Below are 26528 nucleotides of genomic sequence, written 5' to 3' on the forward strand. Positions count from 1 at the left end.
AGCCCTCTTCATGGGGGCTTCATCAACCATTTTATTTTATTTTTAGATATTTTAGATCATATTTTTACTATTCTTTCACTTTGTTAGCTATCTGAATCATGTCTCTGGAGAGATGGCCTACAATTTCCTAAATAAAATATAAATAACCACAAGATATGAATAAGTGCACAATATTAATCTCTTTAAAAAACAAACCTCATGATTCTGCAGACCATCTCACAGTTTAAGAGGCTGATTTTAAGCAACTGGTTTGCATAATACTGTGATCTGCTCTTTGAAGTGTCAACAAAATGGAAGAGTGAGGTTGTGCTCTTTCCTGCCTTCCCTCCTGAGGCCTGGAGTAAACATGCAGCAGAATAAGATGGTATAAATGGGCTTCAGTCCTTCAGAACATAGGTGCTCTCCCTGCCATTAAAAACAAACACAACACTCTGGGGAGAAAACCTAGCTCCTTTTCTGCTGTTTCTGCACTAGTTTTCTACCAGTAGGGAATTATGAATGTTGTAGAATGTAAAAAAAACAAATGAAAAAGATGAGGTGTTCCCTCACCCACAGTCTGCAATGGTACAGTCTAGTCTATCATCTCAGTACTCTGCCACCTTCATTACCACTTCTTTCTGCTGCTGTGTCTCTCTCTAGATCGGACCCACAGGGACCCTGACAGAGAGCTTCCCTCCCCCTAACGTCTGTGAGTTCTTTCCCCCCTTTCCTTCTTCACTATGGAAGCTCACCTCCTATTAAGTGGATAAAAACTCTACAAATGCATGGTAAGAACTGACTCATGTTTTCCACTTTCTTTCATGGGGCACCTGGGACTCTGCTGCAGAAGTGTTACCTCATCCATGGCTAAATGTTCCTATCTCTATTCTAACTGAGGGAAGGTCTGGAGTTTTGCCATGCTTCCAAGTAAGCACCCACAGTAAAAAATACTGAACATCTTGGCTACCCCAGACTTGCTGGATAATCCAAGCAGCAAACTGCTACTATGTCTGCTATTACTGTTCATATATTCAGATGTACCAACATCATATTCAGATTATAACACTGAAACCTGAGGAGACAGCACTGCAGAGCATTTTCTAGGTAGCAAAGATATACATATGATAGTTCCTTATACTTTCACTTCACTGTGTTACCAACTATTTCGAAGTATAATAAATGTACAACACCGTAATGCTTTTCACCTCAAGGCATGTACTTGAAAATATCAGATGCTATTATTTTGTTCCCAGTTTTCATCTGCCCACACTGGTGAGATGCTTGCCTTACTTTTCCATTCTCTTGTACAGGAAATGCATTTAGATTCAAGGCACCACTGCTATACAAGAGCACAGTTCAATAACTACCAGAAATACATGGGTGTGTTCACTGAGAAAATAAGTGGTGATTTACCAGTGTTCTCCCATAAAGGGAATGTAAGATTTCAAAATTAAAGAAATGCTTTTAAAATAACCAAACATTGTGATCTAGAGTTTCTCACTGTGCATAGCCACAGCCAATGCTTTGAATAATGCGAACTTAAAAAAAAAAAAAGATCAAAGTCACAGCTGAATGCTATAGCTACTCTCTTCTGCAACTCAGAGTGTTATCAGTCTGCAGCCCATCCTCGTATCTCACTCATCTGCATTAAAGATGGGGCAGATTAGAGGACCATTCTGGTGAGCTTCTACCAAGTCAGTAGATGCAACAGTACAACATTTAATTAAAATGTTTATTCCTTGGCTTCATTTTCACATGAAGCTGCTTAGTACTGAGTCACATTGGTCTATTGAGCTCAGTACTGTCTACTCTTATTGGGTGTTCACAATCTCAGCAGAAGTCTTTCACATCACCTACTTCCTTGACCTTCTTTAAAAAAACTTATAGATGGTGGGGCTTGAACCTAGTACTGTCCACACACAAAGCAGATATTCTGCCACTGAGTGATGAGCCTTCCTGATGTTAGCACGGAATTCTATCTTGATGTATAGTTGGCTTCCAATAGTCTTCTACTATAGTCACTGTCCACTGGGTATCCTTCCTTCTGTCACAGGGCTAAAAAAACTAGTTTCTATATTACTTTGCCGGTTCTCCCTTCACAATGATGGTTTTTTTTTTAATTTTTGTGTTTACTGACTTCTGAAACAACAAGCCCTCTGTGACAAAGATATATGTGCCTATTGTTAAGTTTGTAATTCTGTCATGAAACTGTATCAGCTGGATCTTTTTTCCTGTGAACTGCTATGCCAAAGGAAATTGTTCATTGACTCTTTGCGTTTGTACTGCTTAGAGCACTGGTTCCAGGTTGTTATTTATCGGTAAGGTGCAGCTTTTGCTGCAATTAGGAGAAGCATTTGTGCCCGGTGAATGAAACTGACTATTGCTCTTGCATTTAGTATATGGAGCACGGGTTCCAGAGAAGTGATTAATTTGTCAGGCAATGGATCTACCAAAACACGCCCCATTTTTACCTAGGAAGTGTGTCACTTTAATTCTGAGGTTTATTCCAATTCTGAAGAAAATTGTTGCGCCTGTTGGGTACTTCTGTATCGAAGAAAAAGAAATTTTTCATCCATTGTGGACTCCATATCTTAAACAGAGACTGAATTTGCAATATTGTTTAATTGGTACTTGATACATTGTTTTGATTAATATGAATATTGTTACTGTTAACTAACTTAGAAGTCGTTTTTGTCACATGATATATAATATATGAAAGTGCATTGAATTGCTGCATTTAGTATTCTTGATATGGTTATCTCCAGGCTTCAACTTATTCCATGTTTTCCCCTTATTTACCTATTATAAACTGTGACAGCCCAGACAAATAAGATCTAGGATGCCATCCAGCAGCCAGAAAGAAAAAAGCAACATATATTGGCATTGCTCACTTTATATTTTCCAGTTGCCTTGTCTTCTTACAAAAGTAGGAAGAAAGTAGGACAGGCTCAATGAACCTAAGTGGCAGGAAAGAAGCTGGATCCCACTTGGGTACTAGCTGTGTATGGAAGTGAAGTAATCCACTCCTCCCAGATTAAATGCCACAAGACAGTCAAGGGACACTCTCCAAGGGCCAGACTTTCCCTCATCTCTTCAATCTTTGGTCATGGGGGGCAGGGTTTGAAATTATACATATAGATATCTACCATGCCTAAGATTAATTAGGAAAGCTGAGATATAGAGCAGGTGATTAGGGGTGAAAAGCCAGGAGACACAGACATGGAGCAAGAGAACCTGGGGTGGGAGAGAAATTTACTCTGGTCTGGGTAATGCAATGTTCAAGGCCAATTCTGTTCTTAGACTTGATGCCTGTCAAGTTGAATGTGAGGCAAGACAGGCAAGTCAGAAGTGGAGGATGGGCATGAACTGGGAATATGGTGATTTGTTTTGGTTTACTTGGTTGCCTGATTCATTGGTTCTTCTGGTTTGGGAAGAGAAGAATGCCCCCCCCCCCCAAGTGGACTAGAGATGCCAAATTTGTGGCAAACTCCTCAGCAGACTCTCCTTTACTTGCTATCCAAGTTTGATGAGAATTGGATTTTGGCACCCCTAGGTGGTTTGCTAGCTTGGGAAGTGGTAGAACAACTCCCCAATGGACTAGAGACACCAAACTGGCAGCAGACTCTTCAGTAGGCTGTCCTCTATCTGTCAGGCTATCCAGAAAAAGTGAACCAAAAATGACCCAAATGAACAACCTAGGAAAACAGCCAGTTTGGTTTCCAGTTCGGGCATGACATGATCAAATGAACTGGTTTGGAATGAACCACAATCAGCCCATTTTGAGCATGAATCTTGATTCGTGGTTCATTTTGTGTCTATGCCTAGTAGTCAGTATTAACATGAGAAAAAGGAACAGCAGTTTTCTGTGCTCAACTAGTTAAACCTTTGTGGAGACAGGATTCTGGTGGAATCATCTGCTTTGACATTCACTGTTGGTGCAGCTAGTCTTCCTGCTGTTTTCTCTCTCTTGGGTCAGTCCTGGGCAATAAAGGATAGACTGAACCCTCGCTGGACACCCCTGAGGTTGCGGAGCCCTAGCACGTTTGTATAGATTATCATTTCTGTATCTTTTTTGCATCTCTGCAGGTTGCCTAATTGCTTGCCCATTCCATTTACTTGCATTCTTATTGTTCAAATCCCACCTCTTCCCATAACAGTAATCTCCCTCTCGATGTTCCACCCACTTTAAAATGCTTACCAAGTTCTCCTACTGACCTAGCAAAATACCAGTTTCCCAGTGGGTAGTTTTCCTGCCTTTATTAAAAAAAGAAAAAGTTCCCTCCATGCACAGTATCATACCTTCATAAAGTATCATGGGAACTAAAGCATTCTACATGCACACAACTGATCCTTCTTCTGCAGGATCAAAACCAAGTAACAAATGATAATCCCACGAAGGTAGAATAAGGTCACCCATCAGCAGCAGTTACTATGAAAGAAAGAAATCCACTAGGGGGCAGCTACATCATATCTACAGCTCAAAGGAGGTTTTGTAGTAGTTTTTCAGAGGTGCCAGGGCTAGTTATTCACTTACACACTCCACCAGAACTCAAGTTACATCTAATGAGGCAGTTTTCCCGTACTGTTTTCAACTGATAATCCTACAGAGTGAAGACATGGTGTGTCAGAACAACCAGCTGCTGTTTGTTCTTCACTGCAGATTTTTAATTTTTTTAACATGAAAGTTTATCCTTCATTCAATAGTGCAAATTCCACCACAAGTAGTCTAGAGAAGTTTTCACTGTTCCTCTTTCCAGACATTGTTTTGTTTCTATCACAACCCTGACAGTCTGAGCCTTCCATTGTACATGAATGCAACTGAACACGATCTGTATTAATGTTGGTGTGTGTGTGTGTGGGTGTGTAAAAAGCTAAAAAATGAATCTCCAACTCCAAGAGGTGGTGAAGGCATAAACAAATAGGAAATGTACAAAAACGAATACTGAGAAAGAGAGGGATGACACTAGGGAAGGGCTGTGGTTCAGTGGCTGAGTATCTGATTTGCATACTGAAGGGCTCACATTTAAACCCTGGCATCTCCAGTTAAAAGGACCAGGCAGTAGGTGATGTGAAAGGCCTCTGCCTGAAACTTTGGAGAATTGCTACCAGTTGGAGTAGACAATACTGACCTTGATGGAGCAATGGTCTGATAAAGCATAAGGCAGCTTTATGTGTTCAAAACTGTAAAAATGAATATGACAAGAGTGTCGGAATGGACTTACCCTGAGAAAGCATGACCTGCTGACACCCTCACATGCCATTACATTCACTGTCTACACAATGACTGCTTTGCTCTTCTCTGCTAAAAACTCTGGGCGTTTTCGCACTCACCTTCAAGTGGTGCGACCACCCTCCTCACGCCGGCTGATCTGCAGGGATTTCGCACCAGAAGCGCCGGCGCACCCAAAAGAGCCGGCGACTTCCGTCGCGAAACCAGCTCAAACGTTTTCCTGCTTCTTGGCGGTTTCCGTTTTCCCTCTAACAATGATTCCATTGTCATTTTGAGCTGTGCCTTATATATTTCTGAAATCAGGTTCCATTAAACAGCCATTACTGAAAAATAAGCCATTACTGAATAAGAATGTTTTGAAAAGCCAAGAAAGATACCTGGAAAGGGTGTTTTCAGGTGCTGCTATCTTGGGAATGTCCTCAGATATATACTACAAACTAATGAGGTCTTTTGGACACTGCCAATTGTAGGAGGAATTCCCCACTTACCTTCTTGTATTTTTGTTTATAATTGTGGACTTTCTTACGTATTGCATTGATGGAGACTTTATTATGATAACATTAGTGCCTGGAATTGTGACCACCAATCCAGTTATTGTGTTGTATATCTGCATTTATGCAATAATTAATCGTTTATAAATATCAGAAAGAGCATTCACATTGTTGATGGTCTACCTGTGGGGTTTTTTTGCTTTTGTTTTGACTCTAACAGACAAGGGCATTTCTCTAACTCCTCTACCATATATAAATGAATGTTGCAATCTATTCATTCCCCACTACAGCAGAAACAAGTAACAGTTGGAGTAAAAGAGGGAAAGAGAAGGCTCAAAAGGATGACACTTTGGCCAAGAAAACAACTTTCCTCAGAGCTGATATTCCCAGGAAAGGAAAGGTCCCCTGTGCAAGAGTTTCCGACTCTGGGTTGACGTTGCTTTTCCAACGTTTTCATGGCAGACTTTTTATGGGGTGGTTTGCCATTGCCTTCCCCAGTCTTTTTACACTTTTCTCTCATCAAGCTGGGTACTCATTTTACCGACCTCGGAAGGATGGAAGGCTGAGTCAACCTTGGTCTGACTACCTGAATCCAGCTTCCGCCAGAATCGAACTCAGGTTGTGAGCAGAGAGTTCAGACCACAGTACTGCAGTACTACTGCTTTACCACTCTGCACCACGGGGCCACTGTATTCCCAAGGATACCATAAACAGAACACTACTGAGGTGTTAATGTGATTTGGTGGAAGGAGAATTAGGAGGCCTGGGTGGATTCAAATCCTTGCTCAGCTGTGCACTTGCTAGGTGCCCTCCATAGCGATGAGTCATTTACTTTCCTCCCCAACTGTGAAACGCAGCACAATACTGATGTAAGCCTGTAGTGGAAAAAAGGTTTGGGGCCTAGGTCTGATTAATAGACTGCAGATATTCATATAGGCCTTAGGCCTCAGGCCAGACTAGCAGACAGCTGATGTGTACATAAAAAGGTAATCCTCTGTGTAAGCACCAGTTGTTTCCGACTCTGGAGTGATGTTGCTTTCACAACGTTTTCATGGCAGACTTTTTTTTACAGGATGGTTTGCCATTGCCTTCCCCAGTCATTTACACTTTACCACCAACAAGCTGGGTACTCATTTTACCAACCTCGGAAGGATGGAAGGATGAGTCAACCATGAGCCACCAACCTGAACTCAGCTTCTGCTGGGATCGAACTCAGTTCATGAGCAGAGCTTAGACTGCACTACTGCAGCTTACTACTCTGCACCATGGGGCTCTAGGCTTGTATTAATTTGCATGTTTAGCAAATTCATGGAGCATGCTTTGGAAATGACCACTGTTATGTCCAGGCATGTTTATTTGAGAACTGTGTGAGCTTCAACCCTGTAGACAATAGTAGGATTGAAACAGCTGCAGTCTGATTGACTTGGCTGCCATAGACTACCTATAGGGGGCAGAGACAAAGTTTGAATGCACCTAAGGGTCTACAGCGGGGTGGAGCTTCACTATATCTAACCTGGTCTGGGTCTGGGATTTTTCTAAGCTTGTAAATAGTTTGCTGAATCACTAGTAAAAGATGCTGATCACTACTCTTGGAGTCCTCATTCTTTCCATTGAACCCAGTATTTAACGGCCACTTTGACTAGTACCAATTCAACAGTCACTGTTGCACCACCCCTGGGCTTCTGCTTTCGTCTTGTTTTTTAGAGATCGGGAAGGAATGGGGAAAATTGGAAGGAACCATGGGTTAAAATGCACCTGTGCAGCAACTGGTGGGGAACTGATCATTTGATCTGATGAAAGCAGAAGCCTGGGGATGGAGCAACCGTGACTGCTGAAGGGGCTGGGCTAGCTGGAAGGATTACAGATTATTATTGAGGTGCACTAAAGGTAATGCTCTCTGAAAGGCAAAGCCTGTTTTCAGGCATTGGATCCAAAAAGGACACAAGGGCTAAATTCAGACAACCAATTTGGGCTGACACAGAAGCAGCCCATGTCCAGATATAAATGGTGTGCTCAAATGCGCACATCTGGGTCCTGTCTCACTCCCGCCTTTACTTTGTCCTCCACTGTCGCTCTGCTGTTTCAAAAAGCTACCAGGTAGTAAGAGGTAGCAAATCACTGAAGCACTTCTGGGGCTCCTTTCCCAGCCATTTGAATGGCCAAGGAGCACCAGGAAAGCGTTGCTCATGCATGGTGCGTACAGCCTGTCCCTGCTGTCTGACCGACCCGGGGCACTTTCAACTAAACTGGCTTTCTTCTGAGATGGTAGACTGCCACCCCAAGCTACCCATTTGTACCCAGCCAGAGCTGAAACTGCGAGTTGGGAAGAACTGAACACTCTTCTATGGGAGAGCAGCAGTGGCTAGAAAGAGCTGAAAAAGCCAGGAAAAGCAAGGAGCAGGAATTGCTGAAAGCTGAATTCTTCATTGACTGTCTGAGAGCAACACTCTAGTGTAGAACTACCCCACTTCATCTTGCCAGAGGGAAAAGGGAACTGCTCCTAGGGCAATGAACAAGCTTGAGGATCTATCCAGCATCCTCGCAAGAAGAGTTCCTGCTGTTGCAAGAAGGCCTTTTGGATATCTGGGATTCTGTTCCAGGCATAGTCTCTAGATGAACCCACAGTATTGTTTGCACTTTCTACAAAGTGGATTGCAAATACATCTATACTCTGGGAACACTGGTTAATGAACCAGCATTGATAGCTTTGGGAACATTTTTCACAATTGCATTCTGTTATATTTAAATAAACTGGATTTATCTTTTGAATTTGTGAATAGAATTTGAACCTGGCCCTCAGGACTCAGGGGGTTACATTGAGGACTGTTGCAAGGATGTATTGTAGAACAATTGCTAAGCACTTTGCAGAATTTAATGCCCTATTGACAACATTAATCCAAGCTGCATTTGAGAATCAGACAACTCAAGGCAGTAATTTAGATCTCAACAATGGAAAAATCCATTGCTTTTTAAAACTGCTCTGGGAGTTTTATTCAAGTTATTTTTAATATACATATGATGGTAATCCCCAGATAAATCTCAATATCAACACTGTGCTAGAGAACTAATTGAGCTCCCCAGCTCCTTTTTCCTGAACCACTACAGCTACCAAATAAAATTCTGTTGTCCTTTTGGAATATTAATGCGTAACACTGTGTATCTTAGAAGCTGCTACTTTGTAAAACATTTCCAGAACAAGACTCCAGGAGGTATTAAAGCAAAATCCAGGCTTCTAGTTTGTGTATTTATTAACCATGTTCCTCTTAACCCATTTCTATTAACAGGCAACAAAATAGGAGTCAAGTTGCACCTTTTAGACCAACTTAGTTTTATTCAGAACATAAGCTTTCGCGGATATTCAGAATGTAAGCTTTCTGAATAAAACTAAGTTGGTCTTAAAGGCGTGACTTGACTCCTGTTTTGTTCTACTACTTCAGACCAACACGGCTGACTACTTGGATCTATTAATAGGCAAGTTCTTCTATTCCTCCCTATCTCAGTTCATTTCAGAACCAATGAATGTTTAATTAAGAGAAAGTATTGCTCTCCAAAAGGATGAAAAAAAATGACTCAAAACTACTGGAGGAAAAGAAAAATGCTCCTATGGTATTCAAATGCAGATGAAAAGAGGACTGATACATATTCCACTTTCTTCAACACACTGCTATTTTTAATGAACATCTATCATGGCTACTGATAATGCAGCATGTACTGAACATTTGTCATCAGTGAGAGATACACGAGTCTGTGTTCACGAAGCCATCTGTGGACTTTCAAGTAAGATGTGCTCTTGCCTTTGTGGGTGTCGGAGGTGATCGCAATAAAATTATAGAGTTGGAAGGGACCACCCGCTGCACAATGCAGGAAATTCACAAATGCTTCCCATACACAAAGTGAACCCTGCTTCATGCCCAGAAGATGGCAAAAAACCTCCAGGATACCTGGCCAAACTGGCCTGAAGAAACTTGCTTTCTGACTCCAAAGTGGCGATCAGCATTTCCCTGAGCATGTAAGAAAGGGCCACAAGAACTAAGCACTGATATAACCTTTCCTGCCCTCCTTCTCATGATCTGCCTAACTTCACGGAATCACCACTGCTGTCAAAAAAAGCTGGAAAAAAGTGTACACTCACAAATATTAAATGATTAGTCATGCCTCAGTTCTGTCATATGGTAGATGGCTGTGTTTGGTCTATCCTGTTGTATAATAGTTCTAGAAATGGACAACACTCCAGAACTACGCAGTAACTTCTGATACAAAGTAGTACAATTCTACATACACTTGTATTCCACAAAATATTTTATTTTTATTTATTTTATTTCTACTCAGCCATTCTCCTCAACTGGGACCCAAAGCAGCTTACATTGTTCTCCTTGCCTCCATTTTATTCTTACACCAACCCTTTGAGGTAGGTCAGGATGAGAGTATGTGACTGGCCCAAAGTCACACAGCAAGTTTCCATGGCAGAGTGGAGATTCATAGGTATAACTTTTCAAAGTTATACCTATAAATCTTGAAAGTGCATATGCATAAGTTTGAGATTCCCTCAGAGCTGTTGCTAGGCAACCACAATATTTCAGGCTGGGTTCTATCAGTAAAAGGCAGGAGAAGGAAGCACACATTTGAGGGATGACTCATTAAGGCCAGGCCTGATTAGGGTCGCACTGGGGAAAGTTCCTGGAGATTTGAACAAAAGGACATAAAAGAAGCCATGTTGGATAAGGCCAATGGTCCATCCAGTCCAACACTCTGTGTCACATGGTGGTCAAAAACCAGGCACCATAAGGAGGTCTATCAGTGGGGCCAGGACATTAGAAGCCCTCCCCCTGTGCCCCCCCAAGCACCAAGAATACAGAGCATCACTGCCCCAGACAGAGAGTTCCAACAATACACTGTGGCTAATAGCCAATGATGGACCTCTGCTCTACATGTTTATCCAATCACCTCTTGAACCTGTCTTGTTATTTGGTGGTGCAATCGGAGGAGAGCATGGTTTGGGGAGGAGAGAGGCCTCAGTTGGATATAATGCCATAGAATACATCTTCCAAATCAGTCGTTTTCTTTAAGTGGACATAACTCTGTCATCTGGAGTTCAGTTGTAATTCTGGGAGAGATCAGTCCCACTTGGAAACCTTAGGTCTGGCACCAACCTCTGGGTGACTTGATACCACTTGACTAGCATGACTCAATTAGGCCTGACTGCTTGCTCAACAGCAGTCACCCTATGAAAGCCAGTGTGGTGTAGTGGTTAGAGCTCTAGAGGAGGGTCTGGGAGAACCAGGTGTGAATCCCAGTTTTGCTGTGGAAGCTCACTGGGTGATTTTGGACCAGTCACATACTTTCAGCCTAACCACCTCACATGGTTGTTGTGCAGTTAAAAAGGGAGAGGAGAATAATGTAAGCTGCTTTGTGGAGAAAGAGAGGTATAAATGCATTAAAAAAATAATAACTATAGCTGAATATAGGCGGCAAATAAAAAGTAGATTGGTGATGGCTGAGAAGAATGAGGCAAAGGGGAGAAGATATGGGGGTTGCTAGGGAGAGGGAAAGGGGAGAGACTTTAGCTGCTGTGCTAGAGAGATGAAGGTGCCTTGAAGCATTCTTGCCATGTCCTGATTCTAGAAGCATTAAGCTGGAAGAAGTGTCAGTGAAATGGGGACAATTGAGAACCATCCTGTCACGCTAAGGATTCATTGTGCATAGCTGCAGACTGAGGATATTTGGGATTAGCTGCAATTTATGACATTGTTTCATTATCTGTAACTAGTGAAGATATTTTTGGACTACTCTCTTCTTAGTTATTTTGGACTGTGTTCATGAAATAGGCTTTCGTTTCATCCTTTGTATTCCCATTTTGAATTATTGTTTGGGAATTTCTGTAACTAGATTTTGAAGTTATTTAAAATTTCTACTTAATCTGATAGTTGTTTACAGTCATTATTTATATTTGAGTATTTTGGAGGATGGTGTATCACGGAATCTGTAGTTCTCTACTTATCCGTGGTTTCTCTTGGGTTGCTTAATCTCCAGGTGATGGCTAGAGATCACCTGGAATCTCTGCAACAGGAGAAGCTAGAGACTTACTTTTTAAAAAATATGGGAATTCAGAGACACTGGTAAACACACAAATAAAAAATGAGCTCTGTATTGCAGCACCACAACTCCCTATCCAGGGGTGGCCAACGGTAGCTCTCCAGATATTTTTTGCCTACAACTCCCATCAGCCCCAGCCAGCATGGCCAATGGCTGGGACTGATGGGAGTTGTAGGCAAAAACATCTGGAGAGCTACCGTTGGCCACCTGTGCTATCCTATTTTTCAGAGCTCCTCTGTAGTCCTCTCAAGTCCCTGCAAAGGAGTGAGACACACAATACAAACACACTGAGACAAAATAGAATCCTAACCATTAGTAGTCTCTGCAGCATTTATATATCTTCTAATTGGGATGAATATATTCATTTCAAATAGAGACCTCAGAGACTGCTGCATTCTGAACCAAGCTCTCCAATTCTGTATTTCTAACTCAAGAGAACATTCCGGCAATTTGTTATTCCATATTTAGGTCAAATTTCTTTAACTGTCAGAGGCATCTGCTTGAGGGTCTGATCCTAGAGGATGTGACTAGACAAAACTCATGCTAAAAAAGAAATGATGCCTTAACTCTTTCAATGTCAAGGAAACTGCTTTTTATATTCAGTAGTGACTCCCTTTTGCAGTACATGACATATTGCTGGAACTAAGTAAATGTTAAACACCAGTAGACTGTGAGTCAACATGCTTTAAAGTGGCTTTCTGCAATAAACAAAAGTTTTATTTGGGTTACCTGTAAATGCTTCCTATTTGATACCCACAAATTGGCCTCTAGGCAGCTATTCAAAAAAAGAAAAAAAAGAAAAAGAAATGAGTTCACAGAATTCCAGCGCTCACTAGCATGACCAAAAAGAAACAGAATGCAGGGCAATACTGCGAAATTCTCACTGAATTCTACAGTGCAAAATGAGAGAGGATAATATCTGCCACCCACTCCAAACACTGGGGTACCAAGGACAGGATCCAACCCTCATCCCAATGGCTGTCATTCACTAAACTCAGTGTTGTGTCCTAGGCTTAAATGGGAGAACTGTTACTTTTGGAGGGAACTGTTACTTTTGGAGGGAAGCTGAACAAGCCAAAGCTTGTACTCCACACCAGGGTTCCAGAGAAGGCCTAAGCGTGCCCAATCAGGGGAAGGATTGAAACATAAGTAGCCAATCAACATCTAGGCTCATACTGTACCCTGATAGGCCCTTAGGGCCCTGTAAATAGCCAATCCATGTAGATAGTTAAGGACCAATCAGAAGGGGGCAAGAATTGTATAAAAGAGCGGGAAGTTTGAATAGAGCTCAGTCTGTGTGTGTGTTCCTGAAGTAAAGCTTGCTGAAATCACTCTCCGACTCTGGTCTCTTACTGCGCCAACCCCAGTACTTTACCCTCAGAGACAAGGTCCATCATTGCAAACAAGTCAGGGCTGCCAAGATGGGAGAAGGGACTGGAGGCAAAAGCCCAGGGGCCCTTGTGTATCAGGTTTTCTGAATCTTCAAAGCAGACTCTAGTCCTTTCTGTTGCTGATATATGCTTTTCCCTTTATAGCTCCATAATGCTAGAGACATACTATAAAAAATGAAAGCTAGAAATTCAAAGAAACTGGCATAGATAGCATTATATTGATATGATATTTCAGTCCTGTTTTTTTTTTTAAATTAATGCTGGGGTGGGGGGAGGAAATAGCCACTTTGGGGACAATCCCAGAGATACTGGCTGCTGTGAAAGTGGGAAATATCTGAATTTTTCCCACCCACACAGCAGCCTTCCATGTTTTACTTTCCAAAAACTTTAAAGCAAAGCAGGTTTGCAAAAAATCAGAGAATGGAAACTTTTATTCACTTACCATGAATTTCCATTTTCTGTGGTTCTATGTATAAATCACAGGGAGTCCTCATAGAACCATCCAACCTAGAATCCTAGCTTTTGTAGTCACTGTTCTAATTTGGGTTTTTTCGAACATTTGGGTTACTAGTTTTCCTAATGGTGATTTCATCAGTATGTAGGTTCCTTAAAACTTGTCACTTTGTTGTACATTGTGAATGGTGGGTCTTACACTAAGACCAACCAAGCAGATTATCATTCCTGCAGGAGCAGTTACTTCATCAGTCAATTGTCTTTTCTTTCTTTAATGGAAACAGTTTGTAGGGTGTGGTATATGTGTACTTTTACTTTAAAAACAACTCCCAGAGGCTCTCTAGGAAGGAGAGGCTCAGGTCTTGTGACCATAACTAGAGGACGAATTAGAGTTACTGAGGCCTAGTTGTGGCCTGTTCTGTTAGATGGCTGTTGTGTTCAAATAAACACAGTTCTTGTGACCATTACTGCATCCAGCACCAATCCTTTCCTTCCCTAAAGACACAACATAGGATATCCACATGGCAATAGGTCCAAATATTTACCTAGCATTTTTGTATAACCAAATTGACATATTTTGGTGCTCTCTTAGGCAGCAAGGGACTCCAGCAAATGGTGACTGATCTATAGTTTGGTGGTTCCTCCCTAGCATTGACAGCTTATATATGTCCTAACAGTTTAGATTGCAGCACCCTAGGAACCAGTGGAGAACGGAATTTTTTTCTTCACTTGACGTGAATTTTGTTTCTCAGTGGTTCCAGAGTACTGTAGTCTCCCCTTCCTTCTGATTGATAGTTATTGGAGTCACTGGAATAGCTTAAAGATCCTAACAAGTTCACTGAGCAGCTTCACGAGGGAGGGCCAACTCACTTGCTGCATCTATTAGATTTAGGTGAGGTTCCTGTTATTGTTAGTGTGTTTATTCCTTTTCTATATAGCCCAGGTGAATGTGTGATATTGGGACTGTTATATTATTTAATATGTTGAGTTGAGTTCTTAGGGGCTTTGCCACATTTCTGGGATACTGAGAGGAAGCCCCATCCACTGGAGTCAGGGAAAAGATCACAACCCTGCCTGAGTCAAGGAGGTCTCTGTTCTCCCAACATTCTATAGTCTAGACTGAAGCACCAAAGGAACCACTGAAGAACAGGAGCGATGGACATGGCTACTTATCTGCACATTTAGTTTACACTACTAATCCAGAAGCACACCAAGAAATAACATTTTGCACTTACAGGCACACTAGAATATGAGAGACACTCTATTAGAGTTTATTTAATTCCAGTAGTTTCCTACCATAAAATGTTAAGGTAAGCCACTAATGCTTAGAGAAGGTAGCTAACATCTTAAAGGAGTCATTGTTCTAACTGTAAGAAGAAGAAGATATTGGATTTATATCCCGCCCTCTATTCCAAATCTTAGAGTCTCAGAGCGGCTCACAATCTCCTTTATCTTCCTCCCCTACAACAAGACACCCTGTGAGGTGACTGGGGCTGAGAGGACTCTCACAGTAGCTGCTCTTTCAAGGACAACCTCTGACAGAGTTATGGCTGACCAAAGGCCATTCCAGCAGGTGCAAGTGGAGGAGTGGGGAATCAAACCCAGATCTCCCAGATAAGAGTCCGCACACTTAACCACTACACCAAACTGTCTGCAGTAAGTTTGGGACTTCCTGGAAATAGACTATTTTGGGACATAAGTAAAGAAACCAAAGATAGCACCCAGGACTGGACAAAGGAAACTGCAAGCCAGGGGAATTTTAGCCAAAACCACAAGAGACTGGTCAGCAGAAGCATTCAGAAGGGGCATCTCCAAGCATATGGACTCATACTGAATTAACCAACCATATCTGGATAGCTCATCTGCATAACTAATTACATCTGCTTGGTATAATTATGAATGTTGTTATTTTAAGTATAAAATGACCTGCATTTCTGTATTCCTCAGAGACCTGTAGGATTTTCCCTCTGTGCAGTCTCTCATAATTTATTAATAAATTATTTTCAGCTTCCATTTGCTGCAGGATTCCAGGCATGGGTGAGGTGAAGGGGGCACACAGGTTGTGTGGAACAGCAGTGAAGCTTCAGGAGGTGCACAAACGTGGGGGATGCAGAGAAAAAAAACACTTTCCAGCAGCACTGAGGCATGTAACTCACATGGAAGCCATCAGAGGTTGGATACCTTACTACAGTGAGACTGAGGCAAACACTTGCCTTTTCTGAGATGTTACTGAGCCCATCAACTAAGTCAGTACTGGAGCAAGGCCCATGTTTCCAAGACTGGTCTTGTTCCTTCTCATCCTTACCCTGGCTGGGTAGTGAAAACATACTTACAGCAGAACTCTGTTAATACTATGAACAGTCAAGTTAATCTCTCCCAGTATTTCTCTCTTTCCACCATTTATATGTATGGTGATCTGTATTAGTGGTTATAAATGTTGAAAGTCTTTCTGGATTAAACAACATAAGCAAACAATACTGTAATTTAGATATATGAATATAATTTATGTTTCTGATTTTCAATAGATCTTGTTTTAGACTTAATTAAAGCATATATGAAGTTTGAGATTGGTAGTCAGATCCGGCCCTCATAACAAATGAGTTCAGCATTCCTGGAAGAGAGTACCTGATTGTTAGGCCTAAACAGACTTTATTATCATTTAGTCTGACTCCTGGGAAAGCGCAGGCTGGTGTGGGTGGCATCCTGTGTAAGTGAGGAAATCCAACCTATTGGCTAAACAGTAAAGGCTCCCACCCCCAAATAAAGAAAATTCAAACTATTATCTGAAGCCATAACTAGCTTATAACTAGCTTAAATTTATGTGCCTCAGCCAGGTTGTCTACCTGGAGACCTGTGCTGATGATTTTGATGTGGGCATGTACAGGTCTCTTGTGCACCACACCAAGGAAAGCGCCTGGCATTGGGGGGGCCATGACTGTAAATAGATTGTTTTCTTTCTCCAGTCATGAGTAGCTCATCTATCATACCAAGGAAAGCGCCTGGCCTTGGGGGCCATGGCTGCAAATAGATTGTTTTCTTTCTTCCGTGTATATTAACCATGCATGACGATAAGGTCAAGAGATGTCCGTATAAGGGCAAAATTAATGATTAACTTCAGGGATAGACAGAATGTGTGCCTTCCGTGTTGACTATGATTGGCCCGAGGGACAGATAGGGGCGTAGCATCGGGAGCCTTGCAGAGCTGGATACCAAATCCAAATTTGTTGATTGAAGTGTAGCTTTGTAAATCTCAATACCAGCACAACTTTAACAGAAAGGAAGAAGGCATTTCCATCCACCATTCTTGGTATCCAGCTCTGCAAAACACCCTACAGACTACAAATTGCAAAAGGTCACAGAACAACCAGCACATTCCAGAGAACAATTAGCACAATCAACAACCATCTTCCTTATCGTCACACCCCCCCCCCCTCCGTCCAATCCTCCCAGCAATCAACACAGAACAATGGTCACATTCCACAGCCAGTTTCCTTATCACCACCCTTCCAGGAAGCCCCACCAAACAATGGGTACATTCACAAACCAATTGCCCTCTCACCACACCCCCTCCAGCCTAGAAATAGCAGCTCTCCAGCAGCCCTGGCCTCACTCAATGCACAGCAGCCAAGAAGGTCAGAACGCCTGCTCCGGCTGCAACGCCACTGAGGATGTTCTCCGCAACTGAGAACGAAATGTCTGGAAGAAAAACTTTCTCCAGTAGAACACGGCACTTGAGCCCAAAAGATTCTACAAACCCTAATGATGATGCCAGCCGTGAAAACCTGAAATCTTTGATAAAGTGTTTTATCTTAAAAAAAAAAAAACAACCACCAAAACTGGAATAATAAAATCTGAAAGCTCATTTTTTTTTCTGATACAGCCACACATATTTTGCTGAAACTGATTGGAACACTTTGAAATATTCTTTGCAACATACACCCCTAACCCCAAGCGATAGTTAAACAAACAAACAAACAAAAAGTGTTGCCAGATTTTCAGGAAAGAAAAAATGATATTTCACTTGCAATGACACATTGTAAACAAGACTGAACTAGACATAATATTGAGGTCACATAAGCTATTTCATTACAATGCTGAAGGAAAAATCTTAAAATCTACCTTTGTTGTGTTTGAGAATATTGTTTCCTGCACAAATTTTCATTAGAGTATCCTTTTCCCATCAAAATGTACAGTCAGGCATTCATTTATCTGTTAAACTTTTAAAGTACATACACATTCCTGTGTTCAAAAAAGTATTAAGACAATCAGTCCCAAATACAAGAGATCTGGTTGTAAGAGGTCAGCACTGAAGATTTCAGTGGCTCCCATTACAGGAGGTGGAAAGAGGGCAAGGCAGTCTAATCCTTTTCAAGACAAGACACAGGCAGGGCTGAAATTACATTTCTAAAGTGCAATCAGGTCTGTACAACTTATCTTATTGATTGCTCTAGCTCAGTTTGCCTACAAAGTGATAGAAGAACAAGAAAGCTGACAACATTTATACCCAGCAGACACAGCCTGCTAAAAAGAGCAACACCAAGAAGAATATTTCTTGCCAGGAATAGGAAGAAGAAGAAGAAGAAGAAGAAGAAGAAGAAGAAGAAGAAGAAGAAGAAGAAGAAGAAGAAGAAGAAGAAGAAGAAGAAGAAGAAGAAGAAGAAGAAGAAGAAGAAGAAGAAGAAGAAGAAGAACTGATGTATATTGCCCGGGCTTATATGAACTGATGTATATTGCCCGGGCTTGGGCAATATACATCAGTTCATATAATACGTAGATTAAAATCAATAGAACCATTTAAATTAAAATCATTTTACAAACCCCCAATGGTGCCCTACTAATTTTATTCTTATTTTAGACTAATGAGCATCTTGTTGGGGGGGGGGAGATTCAGAGGAATGGAGAGTCATAGGCAACCATCACTGTCCTCATTCAAAAGCCAGGCAGACGGGGGTGTGGCATCGGAGCCTTCTAAGATGGCTCCAGTACTTGCTCTGATTCCCCTTTTTACCTCAGCTCATCTAACTCACACAAACCAGTATATCACCTCTAATAAACATGAGTAAAACATCAACTGGAAAGTCCACAACAACCCCTGCAAATAATAAGGGGATCAAGGACTTCTTTAGATTTTTAGATATTGGATTTATATCCCGCCCTTCACTCCAAAGAGTCTCAGAGTGGCTCAGAATCTCCTTTACCTTCCTCCCCCACAACAGACACCCTGTGAGGAGAGGGCTCTCACAGCAGCTGCCCTTTCAAGGACAACCTCTGCCAGAGCTATGGCTGACCCAAGGCCATGCCAGCAGGTGTAAGTGGAGGAGTGGGGAATCAAACCCGGTTCTCCCAGATAAGAGTCCACACACTTAACCACTACACCAAACTGACTCTCCTTTACAATAAAAACTCCAGCAACAACTAAGAACATGGACCTGAGAAGTGTGCACATGGCAGGGGGTGTCAGGGCAACACAGGGGGTCTCTGGGTGAGGGGGTGTCTGCTGCTGGGCTGCTCACTCCCAGACACACATTCCAGCCGCTGTCTATGACAGCGAACTCCTGCACTTGGTACTTCCTGCTTGTCTGCCTGCCATTGGCAGAGTCTCTGACAGCGAGAGGGTGTGAGGGGATTGACGACTTCTCCGTGGTCCCTTGCGGGCCTGTCTCGCCCTCACACTTGCCTCGCCACCACACCAGGCTTCTCGTGTGTGCATGCCCAGCCTCACTCCTGCTCCCTCCCCGTGTTGGTGGGACATCTCTCCTTTGCCTTTGATGGTCTGCCCATCATTGGCTCTGTTCTCTGTTTGGGGGTGGGTTGGGGATGGCTATCAGCCTCTCTGGGGCCGCCTCTCCCCATCCCTGACTGTCATGAGCACGCGCATGCGCCAGGACTGGCCAATGGGGGGGGGGGGGTGGGCTGGCCCTCCCCTCCGGCTGCCTCCACCTCCCTTGCGTGCCTATGCCAGCGGCGTTGCCATGGCGACCATCTCCCTCACGGCAAGCTTCACCTCTCCCCTCCCCACGCTCCAGCGTGCTGAAGTCCTCAGGAAGTCTACTAGCGGCACGGCAGCTATGCCACAGCCGGCCACCACTTATGTTTGGATTGGGTTGTAAATTTCTCCACTGTCTCTCATATGTTTAGTAAAGCTTTTAAGATATTTAACTTAGCAGATATCTGCAGAATCTGTACTTATACAAAGATTATAACATTATTCTGCAGCTCACAACATATTCATGTATAGATCCATTTTTTATTTCATCCCTATTATCTAGGGTTGCCAATCCCCAGGTGGGGCAGGGGATCCCCCGATTTTGAGGCCCTCCCCCAGCTTCAGGGTCATCAGAAAGCAGGGGGAGGGGAGGGAAATGTCTGCTGGGAACTTTGTTATTCCCTATGGAGATTTATTCCCGTAGAAAATCATGGAGAATTGATCTGTGGGTATCTGGGGCTCTGGGGGCCCTGTTTTTTGGGGTAGATGCACCAAATTTTCAGTATAGCATCTAGTGCCTCTCCCCAAAGTACCCCCCAAGTTTCAAAAAGATTGGACCAGGGGGTCTAATTCTATGAGCCCCCCAAAAAGGTGCCTCTATCCTTCATTATTTCCTATGGAAGGAAGGAATTGAAAAGGTGTGCTGTCCCTTTAAATGTGATGGCAGAACTCCCTTTGGAGTTCAATTATGCTTGTCACAGCCTTGATCTTGGCTCCACCCTTAATGTCTCCTGGCTCCACCCCCAAAGTCCCCAGGTATTTCTTGAATTGGACTTGGCAAACCCTACTATTATCCAAACATGTCTACCAAAAAACAAAAAATGAGGTTAATATTTATGCTCACCATGTCCCTGTTACTTTGGAGTTTATGTGAAAAGGAAAACTCCTTATCTTTGGCACTTAGGCAACAGTCTGTTGAACTATCAGGAAATTAGTAACAAATTTCAGACTGAAGCATTTCCCCCCCCAAAACGAATAAAAAGTGAAATTTCATCAGTTTTCATATGGTAAGCAAGCAAGGCCTTTTCGGGGGTCAGTTCTTCATTTCATCTTGAAAAGAAATGTGAAGATCAGAATATGAGTTTAGAACAAATTAAGAATTTAGAGATACAATACGAAGGAGAAAAGCAGCACAACTAATTACAAACTTATACAAGCAAGGTTAAGGTTAGGAGAATTAGAAACAGAAAACAAATATAAAAGCATGCTCTGGGTAGAATTATTTTGAGCATGGCAACAAGGCTTGTACAGTTTTGGGCCATAAATTAAACAAGGAAAAAAATAAGAGTACTTTGGTGCTTAATTAATTTATGTATTTTTTTTAACCATTTAAAACATTAGCAGCCTTCTTTCTAGCTTGTGCCATTCAAGGCAACTTACAATACAAATTTTAAATCTGAATACATATGAAGAAGTAGGTTCACATGTAGCAGAGAGAGGAACATAGATTGCCCAAAACTGATAGTAAACTAGTAGGCTGGTAATTGTTTGGGTCAGTTGTAAATGGGAACTATTATTTTGTTGCACCAAAGGGTAGGTATCATCCCTATCTCACTGATTTGTGTGACTATTGGTGTCCTGCCCACAAATGGTATATATTTGTGGGCAGGACACCATAGGATATATACAATGGTTGGAAAGCTTTAAATAGCTCTACAAGTATGAAGTCAGGCCCAGGTGCCTTGGCAGATTTCATTTGAGTTAATAAAGATTTAATTTTTGATGCTGTGATTGGGCCCATTTCTCAACCATTGGATTAGGAGCCATTTGGAAAGGATATTGTTGGCACATGAAGTCACAAATAAGGCCTTAAAACGTGCCTCCCAACAATTAACAGAAATATAACACTGGAGAAAAGATCTGGTATTTAGTTCATTTGCAATCATATCCCACACAGTTTTAATATATTTCTGTCTGGAAACTCAGATTAGGTGTTTCCAGGAAGAAATCAAAGCTGCTTTTTTTTCTGCTTTTAATGAGCCTTCTGAATTCACATTTCAACAACAACAAAAACCCCAATTTACGTATGCCTCTGTCTTTGCATAGTTTGAATTGTCAGTGCATGTAGTTAATTGCCCTTTTAAGCACCCTACAGTCAGAATCAAACCAATTGTTTTGCCTGCCCTGGCCAAAGTCCCTGGTCAGGCCATAGGATATATACAATGGTTGGAAAGCATTTTTATCAATTCACTCATTATACCTAGGTTCTTTTCCAGGGAAGAATGAATGGAGATTTTAGCCTTGAATCGACAGGCTTTAGAACAGTTTTTTTTTTTTAAAGACTGTTTACTTTCTTCATAATATTGTTATTCTAACACACTGGCCTAAGTTTGTTATAATTTTGGCTCAACTGAAGAGGGATGGCAGACTGAGGAAAATTACATTGAAGAGTGTTTAATTTTAACTGCAGAGGGAGATAATTGCCACCCGTGTAGTCTGTTGTCTCCAGTGAGTCAATCATATTAAACATGTTAGGTAATACTCCCTCAGTAGAAGAGAGGATGAATCTAACTAATCATGTGACTAATCATGTAGTAGAGAACCAGGGAAACAGTTCTTCCATTATGAGAGATCTTTCTAAGTATGATTCCATTGAAGAGAATCTAATTGCCTCTTTTGGAGTTTTGCCCTCCCAAGAACAAGATAAAATGCTAGCCAGTTTACAACCTCTTGCTCATGCCCTAACTGATATTTTTAAAAAAGCATCTTGGACTAAAGTTGCTGAGTTTACTCACATAAAGGACCTGCCACCTGTTGAAAATGAGCCTTCAACTAACCATTTTGAATCAGATTGCACTCTAATACCACCAATGCTGAAAGGGAACAGTGGCTTGAGCCCATATGGACAACACTACTTAATGAAGCAGGCCATGATTCAACCTTCATTTGATGCCAATGCCATCCTGTTTGGAAAGATGACTGACTCGGTGTCAGCAAATGGAAACTGAAATTCCTCTCATGGAATCTGGAAGATAGGAAACCAGAATAGGATCCCAAGAAACTAAGAAGTTTGCAGCTATGATATTGTCTTGCTTCAATTATCTTGGCAGCTTAGCAAAGTCTATCTTGCTGACTTCACTGCTTATTCTCTTGAGGTTTTCAAAAGAAATAAATTAGGTCATCACTCTGCAGGAACTGCTTGCTTGATCTCTACTAGTTTATTTACCAATGTTTCAATGTTACAGTGTTACCGAGTGAACTGCCCTTTGTGATTGCTTTACTCCTGCAATTAAGAAACTTCTGATTAAAGCATATATTCCTCCAACCACATATAAATCAGCACAGAAGCACGACTGGGGCAAATTAAACACCTGTACACAGAAAACTGGAGATATGTATCCATCAATCCCACATATGCTGGCCAGTGATCTTAATGCTCAGACTGGTGCAACCTATGAGGAACTTTTCCTTAAAAGCTTTAAAGACCAGTCAATAAATAACTTTTGTTTGGAGCCAAGAAGACTGAAAAACATTAAGATCTACAGTGCTGGAAAAAGGCTAGCTTCTCTAATTATTAACAATCGGCTGCTAATGGTTAATAGATGCCCAAGGGGTTGATAGCAAGGGAGGCTTTACATCAGGGGTGGTCTAACTTGCTTAATGTAAGAGCCACAAAGAATTAATGTCAGGTGTTTGAGAACAACAAGACATGAACAAATACTACACAGACATTTTTATTAAAACTCTTAATATTGGACTAGATGGTGCAGCCACCTTATGTGCTCAGTTTTCTCTTTCAGCTCTTGCACTCTCTAGATCTCCAGGTGACCTCTGTGGTGGAAGAGAAGAGCTTGCAAGCCTGCCTATTTTCCCCTCTTTCCTTGCTTCCCGAGCCACAGTTTGGCCACCTCTGCTTTACACAAAGCCAGTTTCATTGACTTTAAAATTCAGTTCTACACTGCAGCCACTAAAGGAACAGAGAAAGCATAATGCAGAAAAGAGGTGTTGATTTGGCTCTGCTGGTTGAGGCTTTCTGCAACATTTACTAGGAGGCTGAGGAACAGATACAAATCTAGTAGTACCCTAGAGACTAACAAGATTTTCAAAGGATAAGCTTTTGAGAATCAAAGCTCCCTTCATCAGAGGCTGAGGCAAACCCTTGCTTTAATGATCCTGCTAAACCCCTCAGGCAAGACCAGCCAGGACACACTACACATAGCCGGGTTGCAGCCTCCCAAAGAGGTCATTATCTCTAGCAGTCTTTGGTTTCCCTCTTCCTTTAGTTCCACCCAGTTTAGTTCCACAACCAGATCTTGCTAAGAGGCAGCCCAGTTAGTCTACAGTAGCAAAATAATTATACAAATGCCTTTGTTTTCTTTCCCTTTATTCTTCTCTTTCCCACACTCTTCTTGCCCAATTTGTTCCTTTCAATATCTGTCATTCTGCTCCCAACTTCTAATTTTTCTCTCCTCCCCCATTTTTCAGTCTTTCTTTAACTTCTGTTCATCCATCCTGGATGGCAACCTAGAACATATTCAATAGTAGTATAGCAGCAAACTTTTGTTATTATGAGCATATCCACCTTGTCTTTAAAAGCATTTCACTCATTCTAAAACAATTATTTTGTAGGAGTTTGTTTTTTTAATACTTAAAATTTCTAATTTTTCCTTTGGAAAAAGAGAAAAAGGGTCTTGGGGGGGGGGAATGGAAAATCCAGTTCTCTCCCACCCTTCCACAAGTCCCTCCCCCATATTTTTTTCCCCCCTGGCCCTTCACATCTCTACTTCCCACTAGACTGCTTGGTATACTTCACAAAAGAAAAAGGGTAGGTGCACAACTGTTTCTCCCACCTCTTGGGAGAAACACCTATTACACTGCTGCCCCCTGCATTTATTTCCCATGCCATTTAATTTATCATTCATCCAAGCTTTCAAAACAGCACAGGAGGAGATCTTTTGTGCATGAAACAAGCTTATAAAACACAAACAATCTCACGGCAAGCTTACCTGGCACTTTCAAAGGTTGCAGATGCCGACTTCCCAATAGCACCAAATCCAACACCAACTGCCAAACCCTCTGAAACAGAGCAAAAAAACACCAATTACTAACCCAGCAGTCAGCTTGTCAGCTAAATGGCTTTTGTCTTTAGTTTCTTCCATGTATTGCCCTTGCAACTGTGTTGAGTAGCTTCTACATTTCTACCACAAAGTTTTAAAAGGCCCACTATTGTATGTAAAATGCATCGGGCTGCTGGGCTTGAAAACTAGATTTCAACAGATTCCAGCAATCGAATTAGCCATTGTGTGCTTTCACATGGTGACTGTTTGCAAGTGGATTTTGCTATTCTTACAGTAAAAATCCAGTTGCAAAGTGCATTATTTAGTGTGTGTGAATGCATCCATTTTTTCTACAAGTGCTCTAGTTGCCGTGGCAACACAGTGTTAGGAACAACCAACTCATATTAGTTATCACCTTATTTTGTTATCTAAGAAATTGAAAGACACCACTTTTCCAGTTCATTTAAGACACAGGTGACCTCATGGCTTTTTGTGTGTTATCTTCTGAGCATTTGGTGTTAGAAAGACAAAGACAATTGAATGAGCACCACAAGGCACAGTTAAAAGTTGCCATTGTCTTATTCTGAAGAACATAAACCCATCTGAAAAAACGTGGAATCCACAGAACCCAATAAGTGTGCTTCTATTGAACTGTTATTTTAGCTGCACAGCTTTGGTGAATAACAAAGTAAATGAATAAAAGTCCTCTGCTTTGAAAATACTTGTCTGACAAATCCTAGGCTTACTGCGGGCAGAGCAAAGCTTCCCTCCTATGTGCTTACCACTCAAGTGTTTGAATAAACTGTAAACCTGTAGATTTATTCCTGTAGAAATCACTTATAAATCACTTTTCCCATTTATTGCAATAAGACCAATTTGTTTCCCAAGACTAGAATCTAGATATCATCATCAGAATTTTTTTTTTAAAAAAAACCCTTTTCCTAAAATGCTTAAGGTGCCACCAGGGCCAGCCCTGCCACTAGGAAAACTAGGTGATTGCCTAGGGTGCTGGCCTTCTGGGGGAGCTAAATTGGGCACCCCCCCCCATGTGATTCAGTGATGTTATCAGTGCTGGGGGGGGGGAGCAGAAGTCAGCCTTGCCTAGGGTGCCAGACAGTTTAGGGCCAGCCCTGGGCACCACACCTCTTCCTCTTGAAAACTAATATGATGATTCTTTAACTATAGAATCATAGAGTTGGAAGGGGACATACAGGTCATCCATTCCAATCCCCTGTGCGATGCAGCATCAGCCTACAGCATTCCTAATAAGTGCTTGTCCAGCCATTGCTTAAAGACTGCCAGTACCTTATAGGCAGACCTTATCTTCTGAGTATGTATTCAATTGCCACATTCACACCAATGATCCAATTTTAATAGGTGCTACACTAACAAAACAAGGGCAAAGGATTAAACAGAAGGACCACATTTAGCACAATATTGTAACTTGTAGCAGCCAGTCTTGGGACAATTTACAAGAGATTCCTCTTTATAGTGACACTGGTCCCATCGAACAAGAAATACAGCACATGATAATTCCTTTTAGTGGGTCAACGTTCAATATGCTGAAGGTGCAAGAATTTGAGTAATATGGAGCTTTTCTTCAATGATCAAAACACACCAATGTGCAAAACTGTAAGCTTTTGTGTGCATGCACACTTCTTCAGATACAGTGAAATGGGAGTTAGCAGTCCATACATATTGGCAGAGGGTGAGCAGTAAATTAGCGTACAAAATAATTAAAATGTTTAATCAGGGGTGGAATTCTAGCAGGAGCTCCTTTACATATTAAACCACACACCCCTGATGTAGCCAATCCTCCAAGAGCTTACAAGGCTCTTTTTTGTAAGCTCTTGGAGGATTGGCTACATCAGGGGTGTGTGGCCTAATATGCAAAGGAGCTCCTGCTAG

At 41.8% G+C, this 26528-nt stretch overlaps 1 protein-coding gene across 7 annotated transcripts in view; it reads right to left on the reverse strand.

Annotated features, from left to right (window-relative positions):
- Positions 1-26528, reverse strand: part of SLC39A11 (solute carrier family 39 member 11) — a 481072-nt gene that overhangs the window by 66529 nt on the left and 388015 nt on the right. For all 7 annotated transcript variants that reach the window (XM_060252173.1, XM_060252180.1, XM_060252174.1 and 4 more), the window contains one exon: positions 24570-24639. In XM_060252173.1, the coding sequence (XP_060108156.1) occupies positions 24570-24639 (70 nt within the window). The remainder of the gene's footprint in view (positions 1-24569; positions 24640-26528) is intronic.

The sequence above is a fragment of the Heteronotia binoei genome, chromosome 13, assembly GCF_032191835.1.
Source record: "Heteronotia binoei isolate CCM8104 ecotype False Entrance Well chromosome 13, APGP_CSIRO_Hbin_v1, whole genome shotgun sequence".
NCBI lineage: Eukaryota > Metazoa > Chordata > Lepidosauria > Squamata > Gekkonidae > Heteronotia > Heteronotia binoei.